Source organism: Euleptes europaea, chromosome 16, assembly GCF_029931775.1.
Source record: "Euleptes europaea isolate rEulEur1 chromosome 16, rEulEur1.hap1, whole genome shotgun sequence".
NCBI classification, from domain to species: Eukaryota; Metazoa; Chordata; class Lepidosauria; order Squamata; family Sphaerodactylidae; genus Euleptes; species Euleptes europaea.
The window spans coordinates 28,054,383-28,075,363 of NC_079327.1; the positions used below are offsets into that span (position 1 = coordinate 28,054,383).

At 41.0% G+C, this 20,981-nt stretch overlaps 1 protein-coding gene across 1 annotated transcript in view; it reads left to right on the forward strand.

Annotated features, from left to right (window-relative positions):
* The first annotated feature begins 392 nt into the window (after positions 1 to 392).
* The window catches only part of TMCO3 (transmembrane and coiled-coil domains 3), a 28,774-nt gene continuing 8,185 nt past the window's right edge, over positions 393 to 20,981 (forward strand). Inside the window, 9 exon segments of the mRNA XM_056862146.1 lie at positions 393 to 458; positions 3,164 to 3,673; positions 7,355 to 7,534; positions 8,481 to 8,672; positions 10,130 to 10,258; positions 11,104 to 11,196; positions 13,336 to 13,522; positions 15,996 to 16,113; positions 17,216 to 17,411. Coding sequence (XP_056718124.1) covers positions 393 to 458; positions 3,164 to 3,673; positions 7,355 to 7,534; positions 8,481 to 8,672; positions 10,130 to 10,258; positions 11,104 to 11,196; positions 13,336 to 13,522; positions 15,996 to 16,113; positions 17,216 to 17,411 — 1,671 coding nt within the window.

Genomic DNA, 20,981 nt, shown 5'->3' on the forward strand with positions numbered 1-20,981 from the left:
CCGCCGCAAACTAGAGGGCACTCCCCCCCCCGTTGTCCTTCCCACAATGCACCGGAAAGCAGGCGCGGAGGGGGAGCCTGTTCACAGTCATGACGTTTCCCGCAGAGCGCCGAGTTCTCAGGCGAGGGAACTACATTTCCCATAAGGCTCAGCAGAAGGGTGGGTGAAATAGGAAGCCGATCGGTGGACGCTGCGTGTCTACCGTCTCCCTTCTCGGTGGGTTTTGATGCGGCGTGACCGAAGAGCCGAGGCGGTGGTAAATATTTGCCTTGGGCGGGTGAGGTGACGGGCAGGCCGGCATTTAAAGGAGCCGTCGCCTTTTAGTTGGGTCGGGCGGGGCGTGTGCCTGCTTCTTCTTCAGGAGGCAGGGTCGGGAAGGAGGTGCGCGCAGGATGGGGACGTGGCTCTCGCCCTGCAGGACAGCGGTGGCTCACCTGTCCCTGGTGCATCCCGTGCAGGTGAGTGGGGTGTGAGGCCCGCCCTTCGGGCCTTGGGTTTTCCTATTGGCCTGGACGGGGAGTCCAGCCAGGAGTGATACGCATGATGCAGGAAGAAAGTACTCGCTTCGCAGCTGCATTCTTGGCAACACACATTTTTTGATTAAAAATATAGTCGAAGGCTTTCACGGTCAGAGTTCATTGGTTCTTGTAGGTTATCCTTTGGATTTCACACATTAACAGATCACTTCAGGATACAATGGTTCCATATTAACATGCCACACCCTCATTAGCACATTATCTTGATGCTTACAGGACAATGATTAGCACGTTACCTTTGATACTTTTTGCAGGACAATGATTCAGCTCAAACCCAACCCCTTTCTGACTATAGATTACTCTTCCTACACACTTGACACTAGAGACACTGTCCTTCAGTGTTACTCCTCTGGAGATGCCTGCCACAGCGGCTGGCGAAACGTCAGGAAAGAAAATACCAAGACCACGGTCACACAGCCCGGATAGCCCACAAGAACCAATTTTTTTATTAGTTGGTTGAAACGCGGGTCGGCTGCATTCCTCGGAGTGCTTAAGAAGCCTCCTGGGACTCTTCTGGACGTGCTTCAGAGCAAGCATGCACAGGAGTGGGCCGCATTCAGATCCCCCCACAGCCTTTAAAATAATTGGCAGGTGACTGTCAGACTTCAGTACCTCGTTGCATTTCAGCAGTAGTAAACTTCACTCCAGACGTTGCAGAGAGTTTAAAGTTTTATTAAGAAAGCAAACGGGTTCAGTAGGTCTATACAAACTTAAGGTCAGAATACAGGTGGGGGAATACAGGTCATCTTTATAGGGGACACACACTAGAATTGATTACACGTAATGGCTTTGAAATGCAAAAACATCATGGTTCTTTCAAGCTTTTAGAGATGCCAGGGTTCTGGCAGAATTGACACCTTAGCAGATTTATAATAGGAAGGCTTGCTTTGAAGTGGAAGTATTAGTGCCTCCGGTCTTCACACTTTCCTCCCAAACTGAAGAGACTTTCCCACAAGACGGGGGGGGGGGGAGAACACGGAGCTTGCTTATCTGGGGCCTGACTGGGTGCCCTTGCTGACACTGAGCTTTGCCTGCTCTAACTGAACTATTTTTATTTGATCTTGCATCTGATGAAGTTAGCTATGGCTCTTGAAAGCTTACCCTGAAATAAATTAGGTTAAGGTTTAAGGTGTGTGCAGTGATTTCTTTTTCTGCCTCTCCCTGTCCTATAGTGCCTTCTGACTATTGTAGGATAACTGTGTTGGATTTTCTCCTACAGGACCTTGCAAGTTCTAACACCGGCCTGCCTGGACCAGGAGGCATTCCCTGGACATTCCGGCGGGACGGAGCTGTTGTTAGGCAGCTTCGTAACCCCTTTTAGGCTGGGAACGTCCTCTTACGCTACAGTGTTGCTGCACCACCTTGCTGTTTCCTATGGTGTCTTTCCACCAATTTTCTTTGCTAGAAACCCTCTCTTTTTTTTTGCTTGCTGCAGTCATTAAACCTTCTTGGAGGCGTTGCAGCCACACTGTCCCCAGCCGCATCTTGTCTCAGGAATGGGCTGCAAGTAACTAGCAGTAAGCAAAGATAGGAAAGAGTAGATTTCTGTAGTGATAAAAGAAAAAATGTGGCAGTATTCTGCAGCTTGGTTGAAGAGTAGAGAGGAGAGAAAGCTGTGTCCACAGTCATCACTCCAGTCTCATGTTAACGGAATAATTTCCAATGGAATGAGAAGAATGGAAAAATTAGGAGGTATGTTTGCCACGTTCACATTGGGTTGTTGGCAGGATTTCTAGAACGAGATATATGGTGGGCCAGAAGGTGAAAAGTGGGTGGCAAAGAATAATATGTAGTTATTGACATAAAGAGGGTGGTAGATGCAATGGGAACAGATAAGAACAACAAAGAGAATCTGTAGGGAACAAAGGCCTGAACCCTGGTGGTTCCCTACAGTGAAATAAGAAGGAGAATCAGGAAATACAGTTCCTTAAAAACCCAGTAGAGTCTTTGTTTGTTTATCCAAAGCTAGGGTAATTATTAGAAAATGAAAGTACTACAGATAATTATGGCATTTTTTTTTGAGGATTGGTTATTTCAACAAAAGAACTGAAGTTATAATGTGTCTTTTAAAAATATGCTATTGTATATAAATTACCTTTTTAAATGAATGCAGCTTACTTAACTCCTCCTTTTCTTTAAATTTTCTCTATCTTCTGTTAAACTTGGATTCTTCTTATGTGATAATATGTATGGCAAGAACGTATTATGATTGTATTTAAATAAGAAACTGTAAATAATAACCTATTTTACTTTTATTGTTTTAAAATGTAGGACTGAGATCGTCGATGATTCATTGTCAACCTAAGAAGATCAAGCTACAAGTTAATTTTAATTAAAGAGCATTCGATATTATCCAAGAGAGAAACAGTAGAATAGTTTCAGTACAGTTTGATATATGCTAGCTACTGCTATGTTTGGGAGAAAAATTAGACAAGGAACTAACACTACATTGCTAATGCAGAGGAGTTTAAAACTGAACAAAGGAGAGCATGCCATGTTTAACCTCTTTTGTTGTCATGCTTTTGGGGATTTGAATTCATATTTGATTCAGTGGTTCCAAAGTATAGTATAGTTGATAGCTAACTTTTATTAACATCACGCTACATGTCTATCTGAAATGCGAAAAGCATATGACAGAGTTTTGGATAACTTTTGAGTGCTTTCCTGCGATTGGTAATAAAAACTAGACCATGGGAGTCACTGGATGTATTTTCTTATGTGTGTCGGCTTCACTGCTGTGCTGTCAATTAATAACTTCTGCAGAACATGAGGATATAGTAAAGCATGCAATAAAGCTACATCGTGGGAAAGGAGCTGTCACAGCTCAGAGGAAGCAGTGGCTTGTAGAAAATTGCAGAAAGCTATCTGGTCTCCTTCGTCAAAAGAATGTAGTTCTCAACAAACTTAAAAGTGCAATAAGAGCAGTGGAAAAGGACTCCGGGCTGTCACTTGAAGAGAGGACTTTTCAGGTCCACACATTTGAAATTTTCCAAAAGGAGCTGAATGAAAGTGAGAATTCAGTCTTTCAAGCTGTCCATGGACTCCAAAGAGCTCTTCAAGGTGATTATAAGGATGTTGTGAACATGAAAGAAAGTAGTCGACAACGACTGGAAGCCTTGAGGGAAGCTGCAATAAAGGTTGGTAATCTCAATTTGTGCAGAATGCGAAATTTCCAGATGGAAAGGGTGGATGATAAGAGGCCGTGGCGCAGAGTGGTAAGCTGCAGTACTGCAGTCCAAGCTCTGCTCACAACCTGAGTTCGATCCCAATGGAAGTCAGTTTCAGGTAGCTGGCTCAAGGTTGACTCAGCCTTCCATACTTCCGAGGTCGGTAAAATGAGTGCCCAGCTTGCTGGGGGTAAAGAGAAGATGACTGGGGAAGGCACTGGCAAACCACCCCATAAACAAAGTCTGCCTTGTAAACGTCGGGATGTGACGTCACCCCATGGGTCAGGAATGACCTGGTGCTTGCACCCTTTTTAAAGGGTGGATGACTACCTTTTATGTGCAATAGAAGACGAGACTGATTTTAGTTAATTGGACAACTATGTATGGTTGGCGAGTGTGATTGTAACTCTACCTTTGACAGCACCACTATACCTAACTGGGGGCTGACCAGACATCTGTATTAAAATCCAAGGTGTCTTGTCTCAAACCATGGGATGGTGATCCATCATTATATCTTGCAGTTAGTTACTCAGCTTTAGCCTACATACTTTGGAATATTTTGTGCAAAAAGCATTATGCACATGAATTACCTACTCATGGATGTCTGGCACTCACATATGGTGGAGTGAGCTACTGTGATCCTACTTTTATATCTCAAATAGGCAGTAAATTAATCAGAACTAGCTCTCCTTGGTTATGGTACATATAGTATTTGAGGGCTATTATCTTTTAGATGCTTCTTCTTCCCCCCCCTCATGTTTCCATTCTACATTTCCTTAAAGTTGACTTTCATTAGTTTTTGTTTTACTTTGTTTTATCACATGTTAAATTCCCATTCCATCCAATGGATGCTTTCTGAACTGGAGGCTTTAAAAATATTTATTTATTTATAGCCCACTTTTCTCACTGAGACTCAAGGCATAATACACAATGTGACTCAGTGCAATCAATAGGACCTGACATCTGATAAGCAATACAATAGGACTAGGGTTACAGAAATCAGAAACAAAGCCGAGAGCTGTGGACATGATATGTTAATAAATGCAGAAAATGGTGTTATGTAATTATTTAAACAAGTTAGGATAATACTATACATGGTGGTATAGGTCAGGCCCATTCCCTTTATAAAAGCACCTTGCTGGGCCATTTTGTTATACTGTAGCCATGTGTTCTTTATAAAAATGTACTCCTGAACAATTCTGGATACTGTTCTGCCCCGTCAGTTGGCACTTCTCACCATTGTCAGAACCATAACCAAACTTTCTTAGCTCCTTTTCATGTTTGAACCTATAAGCTACCAGAGTTTGATTACTGAAGTTTCAGCAAGAAGAAAGAGTTCCTATCAATTTAATGCAATTAACCTAATTTTTCTATGCTTGTGAGCATCCAATGGGAATCTCTGCACTATTAGAGTTCTGATCTAGTTGAGCCTGTGGCCTGATCTGCATAGATAGTACTCACACTAGCTGTTTGAATGCTAAGAACAAAATTTGATTTTAAAAGTGTTTCATTATTTGTGTCTGTATTCTTTTTGCTTACTAATTGGAAAGGCAAAAATAACTACAAAGAAGTATAGCAGTTTGGTCATTCTATTGTTTTATGTTTGTCCTTGCATAAAAAGCTAAATGCTTTCTAACAGTACATTCCTAAGGAGAGTTACTCCAGTCAAAGCCCATTGAAATGAATGGGCTTAGACTGGAGTAACTCTCCTTAGGAATGCACTGTAAATGAAGCTAATATTTCATATAGATGGCTAGATAAGATTCTTTAAATGTCTTATCTGTTCATCTATATGGTATTAGCTTTGAAAGTGCCACTTAATGCTAGATGAAGATTAGTTCCTTTGCAGCCAGATACAAGGTATGTCCAGATAAAGGCAAATCTCAGTTTTTCGTTCAGAGTTCTTAGTGCTCTCTTAGCATTAACAGAAAATTGTTGTGGCTAGAAATACAATAAAACTGGATTGATCACTTACAGCAGTGAAATATAATGTTAAATTCTGTTTCAAAATTTTAAAAAGGTAAAGGTCCCCTGTGCAAGCACCGTGTCGTGACCCATGGGGTGACATCACATCCCAACGTTTACTAGGCAGACGGGGTGATTTGCCAGTGCCTTCCCCAGTCATCTTCCCTTTACCCCCAGCAAACTGGGTACTCATTTTACCGACCTCGGAAGGATGGGAGGCTGAGTCAACGTTGAGCCAGCTACCTGAAACCAACTTCCATTGGGATCGAACTCTGGTCGTGAGCAGAGCTTTTGACTGCAGTACTGCAGCTTACCACTCTGCGCCACAGGGTGCAGCCAAATAAGGTCCTTGAAACAAATGAACCTTCTTGGTACCTCAATTTGTGCCTTGGAGGCTCATAATTGAAATTACAAGCATCTTGGCTTGAAGACAAGTATTTAAAAAAAATTACAAATTCTGCTGTGCCCTTTTCATATGTGTGTCTGTACTTCTTTCTATCTCTTACGTGCATTAGTAGTAAGCAGCCCCACCAACAGTAAGGAATGAGACCTTCCACTGTCAAATGTGAGCTGCTCCTTCTCCATTGTGTTCAGTTGTTGCACAATTCTCTATTAAAGAAAGAAGGTCTTGGGCAGCATCTGCTTTTTAGCATGATCTTTCTGGGCCCTGCAAGAATCCTGGTTGGGAGTGGTTAGCAGCTAATGTTACTATGGATGCTGAACTGACTTGTGTTCGGCAAGGTAGGTAGGTAAGGGGGAGTGAGGCCAGCAAGGGTCATAAACAGTCTGCTGCCATAGCAATCGGAGGTCTGTTACTCATTTTCTCCCTTTTCAACCTTGTTCCAGCTGTCTGGATGTCAGATGTGGAAAGTGGAGAATTTCTAGAGCAGTGCAGAGAGGGTGTCAAATGGAAAGAAATACTAACATCCTTGTATTCATAGTGACATTATGATGTGTCCTGCTTGTTCATCTGACAGAGCTGCCTCTCAGGCTTGGGAAATTCCAGGATATTGTGTGTGTGTGAGGGGGAGCTAGTGCCTAGAGAAGGTAGATTTTGGAGAGAGGAAGAAGCTCTGCAGGAATATGATACCGTTGAGTCTGTTTTCCAAAGCTGCTGTTTCCTCCAGGGGAACTGATCAGTGTAGTGTAGCAGTTGTAGCGGGGGGAGAACTCCAGGCCCCTAATGGTGCTTGGTAACCATACTGACAGTGCAGTCCTATGCAGAGGTTACTCCAGTCTAAACTCTGTGAAATCATAGGATTATGCTGTGAGCGTCCTTGGCATAAACCATGATCTCACAACCTAGTCTACCTGATAGGATGGTAAAAAAGAATAAATGTATGTAAGCCACCCTGAGCATCCTGAGGAAAGGTAAATACCAGTGTATGGTTGATAAATAGTGGTAGCTGCTGGTGATGTGAATGTGTCCCAATTTTCCATCCATATTATTGGTTGCCCCTTCTCAATTTAAAATTGCCTTTTACAAATTGAAAACTTCAATTCTTTTGAGATGTTATGGCTTAAAAGGGGTTCAAGGGCAACAAGCAGTTTTGCAAAGAACATTTGTTATGTATCTCGTTTCAAAAGTATAAACTCTGTTTTGTCAAAAAGCTTCAGTAAAATGAAATATTGACCTTATGCAAGTGAGCTTTGGAAAAATCTTAGTATCTTAAAAAATTCTAATAGGAAGAAACAGAATATGTTGAACTTCTAGCAGCAGAAAAGCACCAAGTCGAAGCCCTGAAAAACATGCAGCATCAAAATAAGAGTCTGTCCATTCTTGATGAGATTCTTGAAGATGTTAGAAAAGCAGCCGATAGGCTGGAAGAAGAAATAGAAGAGCATGCCTTTGATGACAACAAGTCAGTAAGTCTATTGAGCGATGGATTTTGTAGCTGTTGTGAGCTGTCTTGCAATAGTATTTATTTATCAATGTTTTAAAGTAATTTTAACTGGGAAGAAGAAACTGGGAAGAAGAAACAGCTAAGTGGGATATTTGTAGAAGAAATACTGGGGAAGATTAATGTTTCTGCTACTTGTAGAGAAATATATAAAATTTTTAAAATGGCATAGTTGGGACGAATCCAGGAATGCAGTTGAGGCAAGTAATACAAAGGAGGAAGTATGTATTATTCTATGTAACTGCAGGAACTAAAACAGCAAAGCTGTATGTTTTGAGCTCAGGATTATAGAACGGAACCTTGATTATTTACCGTGATGGTTCCTTCTACTCTGAGGTAGAGGGGGGAAATAGAAGGTGGCAGCAAAAGGAAATAAAAGGGGAAAGAGATACATTGAGGAGGCTATCGGGGAAAAGGATAGGGATAGGTCATAGGTTAAGGAGAGATCTAGGTCAGAAAGGGAAGAAAGGGTTTCTAAATACGAAATTGCTGTGTAGAGGTCCTATCTAGCGTGCACTCCCTGGAGAGGCAGGAAGAGAAATTGAGGGGGCGATTCCTGCCTTAGGGACAGGAAGCGGAAGTTCTTTCCTGCCTCCACTGCCATGCAGCAAGAATTACCCAAGATTGCAAGATGCCCTTCCCTCAGAGCGAGAACAGCAACATAGAAGATAAGCAAAAGAGAAGTCATTGACTAGAATATAGTTCACAGCAACACAACTGAATTGATTAAAACTGAATTGTTAAACTATAGTGGGTCAGAGACATGGTGCTGTCGAGTTTGGTGTTAGTACATCTTTAAGTTCTAGAGTGATGTGAAGTCTAGATGCCAAATAACATCTGAAATCTTTTTCTTATTTGAAGTGCTGGAACAAAAATATAAGCATACTGAGAATGCTTTGCTTCCTTAATAGGTGAGAGGAGTTAATTTTGAAGCAGTTTTAAGAGTGGAAGAGGATGACACAGACACGAAAAGAAATATTTCAAAAAGAGAGGTAGAAGATGATTTGGGTCTAAGCATGCTTATTGACTCCCAAAACAACCAGTACATACTTACTAAGCCCAGAGACTCAACCATTCCACGTGCTGATCACCATTTCATAAAGGTACATTATTATCAAAAGAACTGAGTACCCACTCTAAGCAACTTAAAGGCTTGCATTAAGATTGTAGCTCTGTCTGTTTGCTAATCTTTCACAAATAGATAAATGGCAGATTGACCTGTCATTTAAAAAGTTTTTAATTTACTTTTAGTTAAATGTGTGAAACATATCTATTTCTCTGGGAATTAAGTAGTACTATTTACATGAAATGCCACATGGTAGTAATTGTTTACAGCCCTGACCTGGATAGCCCAGGCTAGCCTGATCTCATCAGATCTCAGAAACTAAGCAGGGTTGACCCTGGCATGTATTTGAATGGGAGACCTCCAAGGAATACCAGGGTTGTGGAGCGGAGAAAGGAAGTGGCAAACCACCTCTGAACACCTCTTGCTTTGAAAACCCCACCAGGGGTCACCATAAGTCAGCAGTGACTTAATGGCAAAAAGAAGAGGAAAATTTTGTTTTAGGACCCTAATCCCTTCCTGAACATTTTGGGGAGCATCTTTTTGGCTGTAGGCTTGGAAAGCTGTTTCAGACATTACTAAACAATACATCTGGATTTGCCAATGAGTGTACAATCAACTGGAAGATGTTGCCTTTGGACTGCAGCTGTGTAATATACATAACGGTTGTTTACATGTAGACCTAAAATATCCTGGGTATACTTTGGCCTTCACACTTGTTCGGGGAAAAGTGTGAATGACTTTCTTGCACTATTGAGGGATAACTGTACTAGATAGAAAGGCTCCACCATTAAATAAATTAATCTTTTGACAGTCCTATTAGTTCTACTATATAGATCTGAAATCTAAGGTCTGATAATAAAAATTGTACTGTATATAACATCTGCATGAAAAATTCTGTGGCTTTGATTTATAGTTCAAAGTCAAAAGTACTACATAAGCTTCAACATTAACAAATAAGTAGGCTTCTCTGCTATCTTTAGTTTTTTGGGGAGGGGATCTGTAAGGTTAGTGGAGAGGTCAGCCACAATGTATAACAGCTACAGTGGCTACGGTTACAGAGTACCATTGGGCCAGCTCTCACTGGTACTCACTACAAATTTCAGTATAATTTTAAAATGTTATCTTATTTCAACCATGACACTGATCAGAGTGGTGACTAATAAGAATATTAACAAACTAAACCCAAGAAAGAACATGATCCACACCTTAAATGATTTCAAACCACAGGCTATTTGCTCTTATGAGTGAAATGCAACAGGTTGTGACACCTGTACAAAACTCCCCACAATGTTTACATTTCTCAGGACTGAATAGGCCTAGTAAGGGGGTTGGACTAGATGACCCTGGGGGTACCTTCCAACGCTATGATTCTAAGTGGCTGATAGTTGACAGTGTGATCCCATTCTCTATCCAGGATGTATGTCTCCTTTCCTTATGTTTTAGCACTAATTGTATGTATGTTGAATGAAACAGTATTTTTATTTTATTCATTAGGATATTGTGACCATAGGAATATTATCTTTGCCATGTGGCTGGCTGTGCACGACAATAGGATTGCCTACTATGTTTGGGTACATTATTTGTGGAGTACTTTTGGGACCATCGGGATTAAACAGCATTAAGGTAAGGGAACTATATTTATGGATCCAGTATTTATAATGTGTGTGAACAAATGAGAAAAGAGTGAAGTACTGCTATATTTAAATGGGAAATAACTTTGGCTGTGTCATATTGTTTCTATAGCAGGAATTAAGTGGTTGGTTTTTCCCCATGAGTAAAATGAAAAACATACCTTGGTAGTTTCAAAACTATTATCAGAGGAAATATTGTATGCTTTTTGATATCTGACTAGGTGTTCGCAAGTCAAAAACAAACGTTTAAGCAGTTTTGCTGTGGTTCAGAGACTGCTAATATACGTAGAGCCCTGCATTTAAAAGGTATTCTCCTTGTGCTTTAGTGAGGATTAATAATTTAAATGAGTGCTGGAGCCCCAGCTCATACAGAGCTCTGGAGGAGCAGCAGAGCCTCCTCTTGTGTGCCACATTCCTGGATCATAGCCTGTTTGTAGCAACGTTTCCGATAATCTCTTGCCATACACCTAAATTTACTTATATGAGCTTCTCCCATTATTTTTCTCCTGCATATACTTCACCTTGGTTAGTTTATTTCCCATCTTCTACCTCACGTCCATCATGTTTGGTTTCATTTTTTCCCTGAAGTAATGCTACTGTTAGACAGAAAGGGTCATAATCAGGATAAGGAACCAATCTGCTATCTTATTTCTGATACAGGAGCATAAGTAAAGGTGGTGCCTTGGCCCATCCCTTATATTTACCAAGGTGTATAAAGTACACTATGGTTGGGCTTCTGGGTCTTAATTGTATAGAAGTTAATACTGTACAGTAGCTGTTCTATGAGACAGTGAAAGAATACTATAGCTTACTGAATAAATGTGTTTTTTCCCCCAGTCGATCGTACAGATTGAGACATTGGGAGAATTTGGCGTTTTCTTCACCCTGTTTCTGGTTGGCCTAGAGTTTTCTCCTGAAAGATTAAGAAAGGTATCACTCCATAATGTGTATATTCTTTAACACTACAATTAATTTCTGAAGAATAAAACTGTTTTGGATTTTTCAGGGTGTATCGTTATTTTTGTGTTGCTTAACTAGAACTATGAATGAAAAATGTTTTGTCCTCCCTATTCTTCTTTTCACACATAGCCTTTTGGGGGATAAATTATTAGTTTTTCTAGAATTCATAGATACTGAGTCTTAGTTCTTCCTGAAATGGTAAGCCTGTTTCTGGTCTGTACTACTTCAGTTGCAGGCAGCAGCTGTGTTAATATGATATATAAAAAAATTCACCACACTTCAAAAACACCCCAAAACTTGGCATGTCAAGGAGAAGGCTTCTCCTGATATCTACAGAACTACCCTAAGCAGTTCTATTGAGATTCCAGCTCAGGTCGGTTAATTGGGCTTACTCCCAGGAAAATGTTCTTAGGATTGCCGTTTTCTATGTGGAGGGGTGTGTGTGTGTGTGTGTGTAGAAGGGCAGCTCAGATACAGACTTAAGATATTGGTTAGAATCGGGCCGAGAGTTCTGTAGACAGATAAGCAAGCTTTAATTGTAGCCTTGCATCTTTTGCTTTTACAGAAGTGTCACTAGGTTCAATTCTACGTTTGATGTTTCATATTGTGAAGTGCATTTAGTACACTAGCTGCGGCTAATGTAGAACACCGTGGCTAGACTGCTGGTCAGGGGTCAGCTATAGGGAACATGTGACCCTGATACTACAGCAATTATGGTGGCTACCAATCTGCTCCTGAGCCCATTTCAAGGTGTTGTTTTTGACCTTTCAAGTCCTACATGGCTTGCGACCAGGGTATCTGAAGAACCGTCTTCTCCCGTATGTTCCCAGGAATTAAAATCACGGGAAGAGGCCCTCTTGACTGTCCCATCAATCAAAGAAGCTCATTTGGTGAGCACATGAGAGAAGGTCTTGTCAGTGGTAGCCCCACGATTATGGAACAACCTCCCCAGGGAGGTGTGTCTGTCAAGATTACAAGTCTGTCAGTTTAGTTTGACAGGTGCAGGTTAGATCAGTTAGATCTAATAATGATGCAATCAGCCTGGAAAGTCCCTGGGGAGCTAGAGAAAGCTGGCCTGAACCAGTTATAGCCAGGTGGCTGATGCAATGCAGTAGCAATGGCAGGATGATTAGGTATCTACTGTGATTGGTGGCTGCGTCCACCAGGTGTATATATTGGAGTGAAACTAAAGTTCTATGTGGGATGCTATGAGCGGAGTGTGTGAAAGAGGTATCTGTATTATATCTTTGCACTGTAAAATAAACTACACTTTTCTAAGTAGCAGAGGACTTTCTGACGGTTATTCTGGACAGGCTGCCAATCCGCCTGGCTTCCGCGTCAGTGTCTGGGTCCCTCACTTTTGATCTTTAAGAGGGAGCTGAAGGTAGTTTTATTTAGAACTGCATTTGATTAAAGCAGTCCTAAATTGTGATTTTAAAATGTTTGGTTTTATGTTTTTATGTACTTGGTTTTATGTATTTTATTCATATTGTAAGTTGGCTTGAGCTTCATGAGGAAGAGAAGCAGCTTATAAATATTTTAAATCAATTAGATAAATAAACAAATACACTTAAAGGATGAAGAAACAGTGGTGCGAGAAGTCCAAGGCTCTGAGACCGCAACTGAGTGTAATGTCAATGAGGATGAAAAGATTTTGAGCTCCTAGTATATTTTAATGATGGTGAAAAAAGGGTATCACAGATGATTTCCCCCTCCCTTTCTAGATATTCATAGTGTTTAATATGTCTGAAGTCTAGAAGCTCTGACATTGAACACTTAATTTATCTGAAGAGCTCTTGGTTTCTATTAATTGACTTATGGCAACCCCATAGGGTTTTCAAGGCAAGAGAAGTTCGGAGGTGGTTTGCCATTGCCTGCCTCTGCGTGGGCTGAAAGAACTGTAACTGGTCCAAGGTCACCCAGCAGACTTCATGTGGAGGAGTGGGGAATTGAACCCAGTTCTCCAGATTAGAGTCTTAACCACTACACCATTCTGGCTTTTGTGTTCTGCGTACCATAAACTGTATTAAGCTTCACTGTTGAATTGAAAATTATCAACATGATAGTGTTGACTATTGTTCCAGTCTAAGTGAGTATTTATTTTCAAAGGTATGGAAGATATCATTGCAAGGACCCTGTTACATGACTCTGCTGATGATTGCATTTGGCCTACTGTGGGGACACGTCCTACAAATTAGAGCAACTCAGAGTGTTTTCATTGCTACTTGTTTATCATTCTCAAGCACACCATTAGTATCCAGATTTCTAGCAGGGAGTTCTCGAGGAGAGAAAGAAGGTAGGTGCTGCTTTACTTCTGAATTAGAATACTGATTGCAGACTAAATATACACATAAGAGCAAAAATAATTAGCCTAAAAAAGGATGCCTTTGGTTGTAGAAAGGTACTGACAGTTTTGAACATGGATGCTTTGGGCTTTAGAATATTTTAGCCCTCAGAGTACTTTAGCCCTGAATGTTATAAAATCTGATCTTTTCAGTCCTTTTGGGCAAATGCCTCTCATTCCATGTGTAAGCTGGAGATGAGGCTTTTGACAATCCATGGCTGTGGTGTGTCCATGCGGTCTCTCGCCAAGGCCCAGTGGTGGCTTTTCACCATATATGCAATGCTGCCTTCAGGTTTTTCTTCCTCTGAACTGATGAAGTACATAGCACTGTTTGCAGCCCAGCATCTTGAAAACCAAACTAAAACAAAGGTAATGCTATCTGTGAACTTCTTTTTGGGGAGATTCCTTGGCCCTGGATCATCAGTTAACATCACTTGAGTTAATGAGACCTTGGCTAATAATTTGTCCAGTCACGGAATTACCTCGTTGCATTTTCTGTGCTACAAAAATGAATATCCATTGGCATTCAAGGCCCAAGGTCTTGAGGCATGTGGGGTGTTGACCTCAAGAAGTATAGCTGCAGGCTAATTATAAACCATTTCAAATATAAAAGTTTGGAGGTTAAGAAGCTTTTGATAGCCCATGGCTATGGTGTGCCTGTGGGTCTCTCTGAGGCCCAGTGGCTGTTCTGCAGGTAGTACAGCTGCCTACCACACTGCCAAAGGGTTTACTTCTACCAGGTGGATGGAGATACCTCCTGGCCCCTCTTCTTCTAATTCCAAGCCTCCGGTACCAATTGGAGAGGAATGGATGATGTAAATACATTGAGCAAAATGAAGGTCTTAAAGGAAGAACTCAGGACTTCATTGGGAGAGAAGCAGGAAGGGGAGGGGGTTTTTTTAGAGGAGGGACACACAGCGAGAATTCAAAGTAGTCCAAAGAAAATCACCCCAAACCTTGATGCACTACTAACTCTACTCTCCCTTGCCAGTTGCACTCGTTTTAGTCTGTAGCTCTAAGAAGCTACGAGGAAGTAGCTAAAAAGGACTGTGAGATATGTGTGTGAATCTGATCTGGCCCCCATTAGTTTTTCATGTAATTCAAGTATGTAGAGGTGAACGTGGAGTTGAGATCAGGTCCTAGGGTATGGATGTAAGTATTCCTTTTCCCATGATACACTTCATAGATCTTAAGCGTTGTGTGCCTCACAGATGTCTTGAAGTGATATTGAAATCAATCTTTGGAGGACTTTGTCTACAACATCTTGCAACTCAGCTTGTATACTGAGAGTTAAAACTACATGACGACTTTATAATTAGAAATTGTTCCTACCTTCACACTAGAAGAGTTGGTTTTTATATGCCGATTTTCTCTACCTTTTAAGGAGAATCAAACTGGCTTACAATTTCCTTCCCTTCCTCTCCCCACAACAGGCACCTTGTGAGGTAGGGGAGGCTGAGAGAGTTCTGAGAGAACTGTGACTAGCCCAAGGTCACCCAGCTGGCTTTGTGTGTAGGAGTGGGGAAACCAACCTGGTTCACCAGATTAGAGTCTGCTGCTCATGTGGAGGAGTGGGGAATCAAATCCAGTTCTCTAGATTATAGTCCACCACTCTTAACCACTACACCATGCTGGCTGGCAAGAACTCCATCAGAAAGATGAATAATAGCTTCACACATATGTTGTAATGAGAATTTAGGAACATCCTTCCAGATTCCACAGAGTTGATCCCAGCTGCTTGTCACATGAACACATGAAGCTGCCTTACACTGAATCAGACCCTTGGTCCCTCAAAGTCAGTATTGACTACTCAGACCAGCAGCAACTTTCCAAGGTCTCAGGTAGAGGTCTTTCACATCACCTACTTGCCTAGTCCCTTTAAGTGGAGATTCCGGGGATTGAACCTGGGACCTTCTACATGCCAAGCAGATGCTCCACCACTGAGCCACGGCCACTCCCCAACTGTCCAGAAACTGAACAGGTTTTATTCACATATATAAATGTTGGGCTGAGAGGTCTTAACTGCAACAACTCCAGCAGCCATGTTAACAACCACAATGCAGCTGCTTCTTCCCAGATACCCCCTGGAGGCAGACGGCCTCACTTCCAAATAGTAACTGTTTTCTTAACTGTGTCATTCTTTGTAACTCTTTGCTACGGTATACAGTTACTTGAAATGATTAAACTAACTGTATTTTTAACACTTCCAAATCATGTGTTGGTCAAAATAGAAACTGTATAACAGAATACATGCCAATATGAACTGAGCCATTAAGCATAAATTAATGGAAGCTTTCTACGAGCAGTTGGCCATTATTTTAATAGGCTGCTCGTTCTTCAGTAAGTGACGATCCTTATCAATGAAGTATTGTTGTTGAATTTGCAGTGATGTGCTAATTTAATTTTTGGTTCTCTGGTAAAACAGGTGATATTGATTATAGCAGCGTTCTACTTGGAATGTTGATAATGCAGGATGTACAGCTTGGCTTATTTATAGCTATCATGCCAACGCTTATTCAGGCTGGAGTTGGCACACATTCCAGGTACCAAGTTCATCTCTGCGTGCTTTTTATTTCACTTTTCTTGTCTTTCATCTTGTCCTTCCTCCAAGGATCTTAGGGCAGTACACATGACGAATTACTGAAGCGCTTTCCAGCTTTTAAAATGTGTTTTTAAGCGTTTTGACAAATATCCACGGTATGGTGTATACTTGCTGTTTTTGGCAATCCAGACATGTGCCTGCAGTACAGCCACTAAATGACAGTGAGATTCTTACCAGAGTAAGACTCATCTAAGCTCATAAACTTAAATGGATTTAGAAGGTCTAACTCTGTTTAGGATTGCAGTGTTAGTTTCCTCTTCACCCTAATCCTAACCCTTCCTCCTCTACACTGTACTCTCTTCAGTTTGTGTGTGTGTGTGTGCTGTCAAGTCACAGCTGACTTATGGCAACCCAGTAGGGTTTTCAAGGCAAGAGAGTTGAGGTGGTTTTCCATTGCCTGCCTCCCTGTGGGCTGAGAGAACCATGACTGACCCAAGGTCACCCAGCAGGCTTCATGTGGAGGAATGGGGAATCGAACCCATTTCCCCATATTAGAGTCTGCTGCTCTTAACCACCACACCATGCTAGCTCGATTCAGTTTAGCATGGACATTACAGAAGACAGGCTGACCAAGAAACTGGTGTGTGCTACCATTCATACCTATATAAGGCATTGCTGTGGATTTTAGTTGGCATTGTTAAATGCAATCAAAAAGCATGTTGCAGCTGAAATGTTAGAACAACAGTTTAAAAATGTTAAATAGTTCATTACTACAAACGTTATTTTATTCAGTATCCCCCTATAAACTAGAGTAAAACACTTGAACCTTATTTATTTGATCTGTATCCTGCTATGTTCCTTGCACTTGGAGCAGCTGACAGCAGCCTTTATTCGAGTAGAAATATATGTATTTGTTAGGAGTTTACAGCTTCAACTGTTTTTTTGAAGCTGAACATTCTGTGGCCTTTTAGACAAAGCTATAGCAGGAAACTGTAAATATTAATGTGGATTTATGCATACATTATTTTTAGTCGTTAAAATAATTGCCGGAAGAAATCGTTTTAGAATTAAGACACTAAAACTGACTTGTTTCTCTTTTGCAGCATTATCAAGGAAATACTGAGAATATTGACGCTGATTGGACAAATTCTCCTTTCTCTGGCTGCTGTTTTCTTTATATGTCTTGTTTTAAAGACTTATCTAATAGGACCATACTACCGCAAGTTGCATATGGAAAGCAAAGGAAATAAAGAAATCCTAGTTCTAGGAATATCTGCTTTTATGTTTTTTATGTTAATGGTAATCTTTCTAAATTTTAATATTTATTCATGTGCACACAGGGTACTTTGTCTTGGGGAAAGGTAGAGTTTGGCCATTAGACCTGGTCTTATCGGTGAAAAGACAACCACGTTTTCTTGTTTGCTTTGTGTGGACTCCCCCTAAATTGATACTATCAGTAAATCTAATTTACAGAAGCCTAATATTAACACTCTAAAATTGAATGTGTTAATTGTGTGTTAGAAAAGAATATTTTATATTTATGAATGCAGGAGCATCCCATCCTTGTAAAACCTTCATGTTGTTCTGTCAGTAGAAGTGTGCCTGGCTGCAATTCTGTGGTGTGTTTTGTTCCTAAAGCGGTTGTGCTATTAACAGCAGTAGATGCTACAACATTTGAGCTTGTGGTTGGGTTCTCCATTTGATCAGGTTTAGAAAACAATCATAAAATGACTTTGGGCAAGATGCTCTCTGTGTGCGCACTATGTATCTATTGTGAAAAGCGACAGCAAGTCTTATGGCATGTAAAAGACTGATCAGGTTATTGTGGAATGAGCAGCTATAGGCCAGGGCCTACTTTATCTGTTGAGGGGTCTACTAGAGCAATCCTGTGCCCAGTCATGCCAGTCTAAGTTCATTGAAATTAATGAGTTCAGGCTCCACATAGGTTCACTTTATGTTACAGAAGGGGACCAGGTTCAGTGGTATGGCGCTGGCTTTGCACACAGAATGTCCCTGGTTCAGTCTCGGGCATCTCCTGTTAAAAGATCTCGGGTAGCAGATGTTGGGAAAGATCTTCCTGTTCCTGAGAAACTGGAGAGCTGGTGCCAGAGTAGACAGTACTGAACTGGACAGTCTGCTCTGATGGAAATAAAGAAAAAAGTCCAAACAAATTAAATCAAAATGGCCAAGTGAGTCAAGCGCAAGCAACTGATGTGCCATGTAATGTACTAAGCACAAATAAATATAAGATCCAGTTAATATGGTTGTGGCCCTTACCTGAATAACTGCAACTGTTAATGATTGGGAATAGTGTAAATAATTAGAGACAGTTACTTTCAGTAGTAAGCTGACTATACCCAGTGTGAAATCTGCTAATCAACTCCAGCAGTTTCCTGTTTCTTAAAACCCTTTTTTCTGTAGTATCTTGATTTTAGATTCTGTTACACAACGTCTTGGGGAACTGAAATATTTAGCCATTGGTTTCTTTGTATTACCATTTCTAACGAGTCATTGCTTCATTTCAGAGGAGCTGACATGGTCTAGACTTGTTAATAGTGAAGTGGAGATCATCAGGGTACAAGATAGATTTTTCTCAAAGACAGCCTTTGGGAATAGGAGGTACAGGGTAGGTCAAGGAAGAAAATAACTGAATGTTACCAGCTGCTCTCGGCTAATCTCCAGCCTACAAGGGTCAAGGACCTATAGCACAACCTGAAAAATGATTTGCTCCCTCAGGACCCTTTGGTTAAATGCCTATTTTTGTTTAAATAAACATGAGTCTAGAAGAAATTTAAAGACTAGCAATATTTTATTCCAGCATAAACGTTTGTGGGCTATTCTTCCTCTTCTGCCCTGGAAACAACAGGCCACCAAATGGAAATCAACCCCTGGCAACCAGTCCCTAACAAAATCCACTACCAGCACAGTCTCTGCTTCAGTAACAATGTTGTGTGTCCAGCCATTTCATTGAGAGCTCATTCATCAGGACATCTTCTAATGCAATGAGAGCTATTATTAGCCACAGTGGTGTTCTTCTGTTTACGTAGCCCAACTAGGTTAATTTTTCCTGTAAGGGCAAAAATGGGCACAGGAATTAAAACTGGTAAAGCTCAGAAACCAGTAAGTGAACTTTTCTGTCTCCTGTGGCATTCTGTCGCAGTGAGCGTTAAGAATACCGTACTTCACCAGAAAGTAACTTCAAAGCAGAGTCTGACATGAACCAATCAGAACTGGAATTTGTTAGCAAATTTGCCACTCTTAGACTTATACTTTTTTTTAAATAGAAAGCTTTTATCTCTTTAAGAATTTATGTAAACTTGTAAACTATTCATCGTGTTTTTGCCAGTTAATAGCCAGCGTACTCTTGCTTATTAAATCTTTAAGTCTTCAGTGTTTTTCATAATTTGTAAACGTTTTGTAAAGAAACTCTTCTCCTCTGTGCACTGATGGTACATATAACTACATACTGAGAGGTAAGCACTTCATATGTCTGCTGAAGTATATCTGGCCTGTGAGAGCTTACTCTACAATAAACATATTAGCCTCTAAGATTGTTTCTGTTTTGGGCTATAAAGCAGTTTTCTAAAGCAGATTATTTTAGTCCTTTTCCCCTGATACAGAAGTGAAAGGAATAGAATAACTAATGTAGTTTGCAATTTTGAGAACGATAACAGCATAAGAAGAGCCATGCTGGATCAGACCACAGGCCCATCTAGTCCAGCCTCCTGTTCACAAAGTGGCTGACAAGCTGCCTCTAGGAAGGCCACAAGCAGGATGACTGCAACGGCATCCTCCAGATAAAACATTCATTTGAGAGAGGCCTCGTTTGTGCATGTACCCTTCACAGTCAGAGCCTCGCATCTCTGTCCAAAATGCATTTATATGGAAACAGTTTTCTTTGTGTTCAATGGGAGAGCCAGCAAGGCATAATAAAAGTAGAGTGCTAGGTTTGCATGTCAGTGCAGTGGGGTTTATTTTTATATCCGTGTGTTCAGAATCCATGTTTGTGTCTCATTGTTGCAACTAGGGCTGTCAACTGCCTGAAGTGGTGGTGGGGAGTCTTTAACAGAGGCTTAATGGCATGTTATTTACCAGGTGGTGTTATTTACTTCCATGTCATGGAAAGTTTCAGCTGCTCATTTCTACACATTAAGCCTCTCTTAAGGGAACAGGGCATTTTTCTCAAGCCCTGTTGGTAATTGCAGTTGCAACATGAGCCATTTTATAATTAGAAAAGAGCCACTGTGGTGTAGTGGTTACAGTGTCAGGACTAGGATCTGGGAAACCCAGATTTGAATTCCCACTCTGCTGTGGAAACTTGCTGGGTGACCTTGGGCCGATCACACACTCTCTGCCTCGACCCTAGCAAGTATTTGGATGGGAGACCTCTAAGGAATACCAGGGGCGTAACACAGGCAAGAAATGGCAAACCACTGCCAAACATCTTTTGCCTTGAAAACCCTACGGGGTCACCATACGTCAGCTGTGACTTGACAGCAAAAAAGGTGAAATTAGAATTTTTAGAAGTCCTAAAAGAATTGAATAGCTTCATATGTCTATATTGTGTTGCGCTTTCATTGATACACTTTAATTACATTTCAAAAACATTGAAACTCTAATGAGGAAGCAACTCTTTACATTAAATTAAGTAGGCTTTCTTTCCAATGGAGGTAGCCACGTTAGTCCGTTACAAAGACTAAATATTGTGGCACAAGCTTTTTGGAAGACACAGTCCACTTCTTCAGATGCTTGAAGTGTTAACCTCAGCGAGCAGAAATATATACATAGCTACAACGATCAAAAGGGGAGTGGGAAGAAGTACTGTGAAATAAGGTATATAACGTTATTGTGCAGAGAATGGATAAAAAC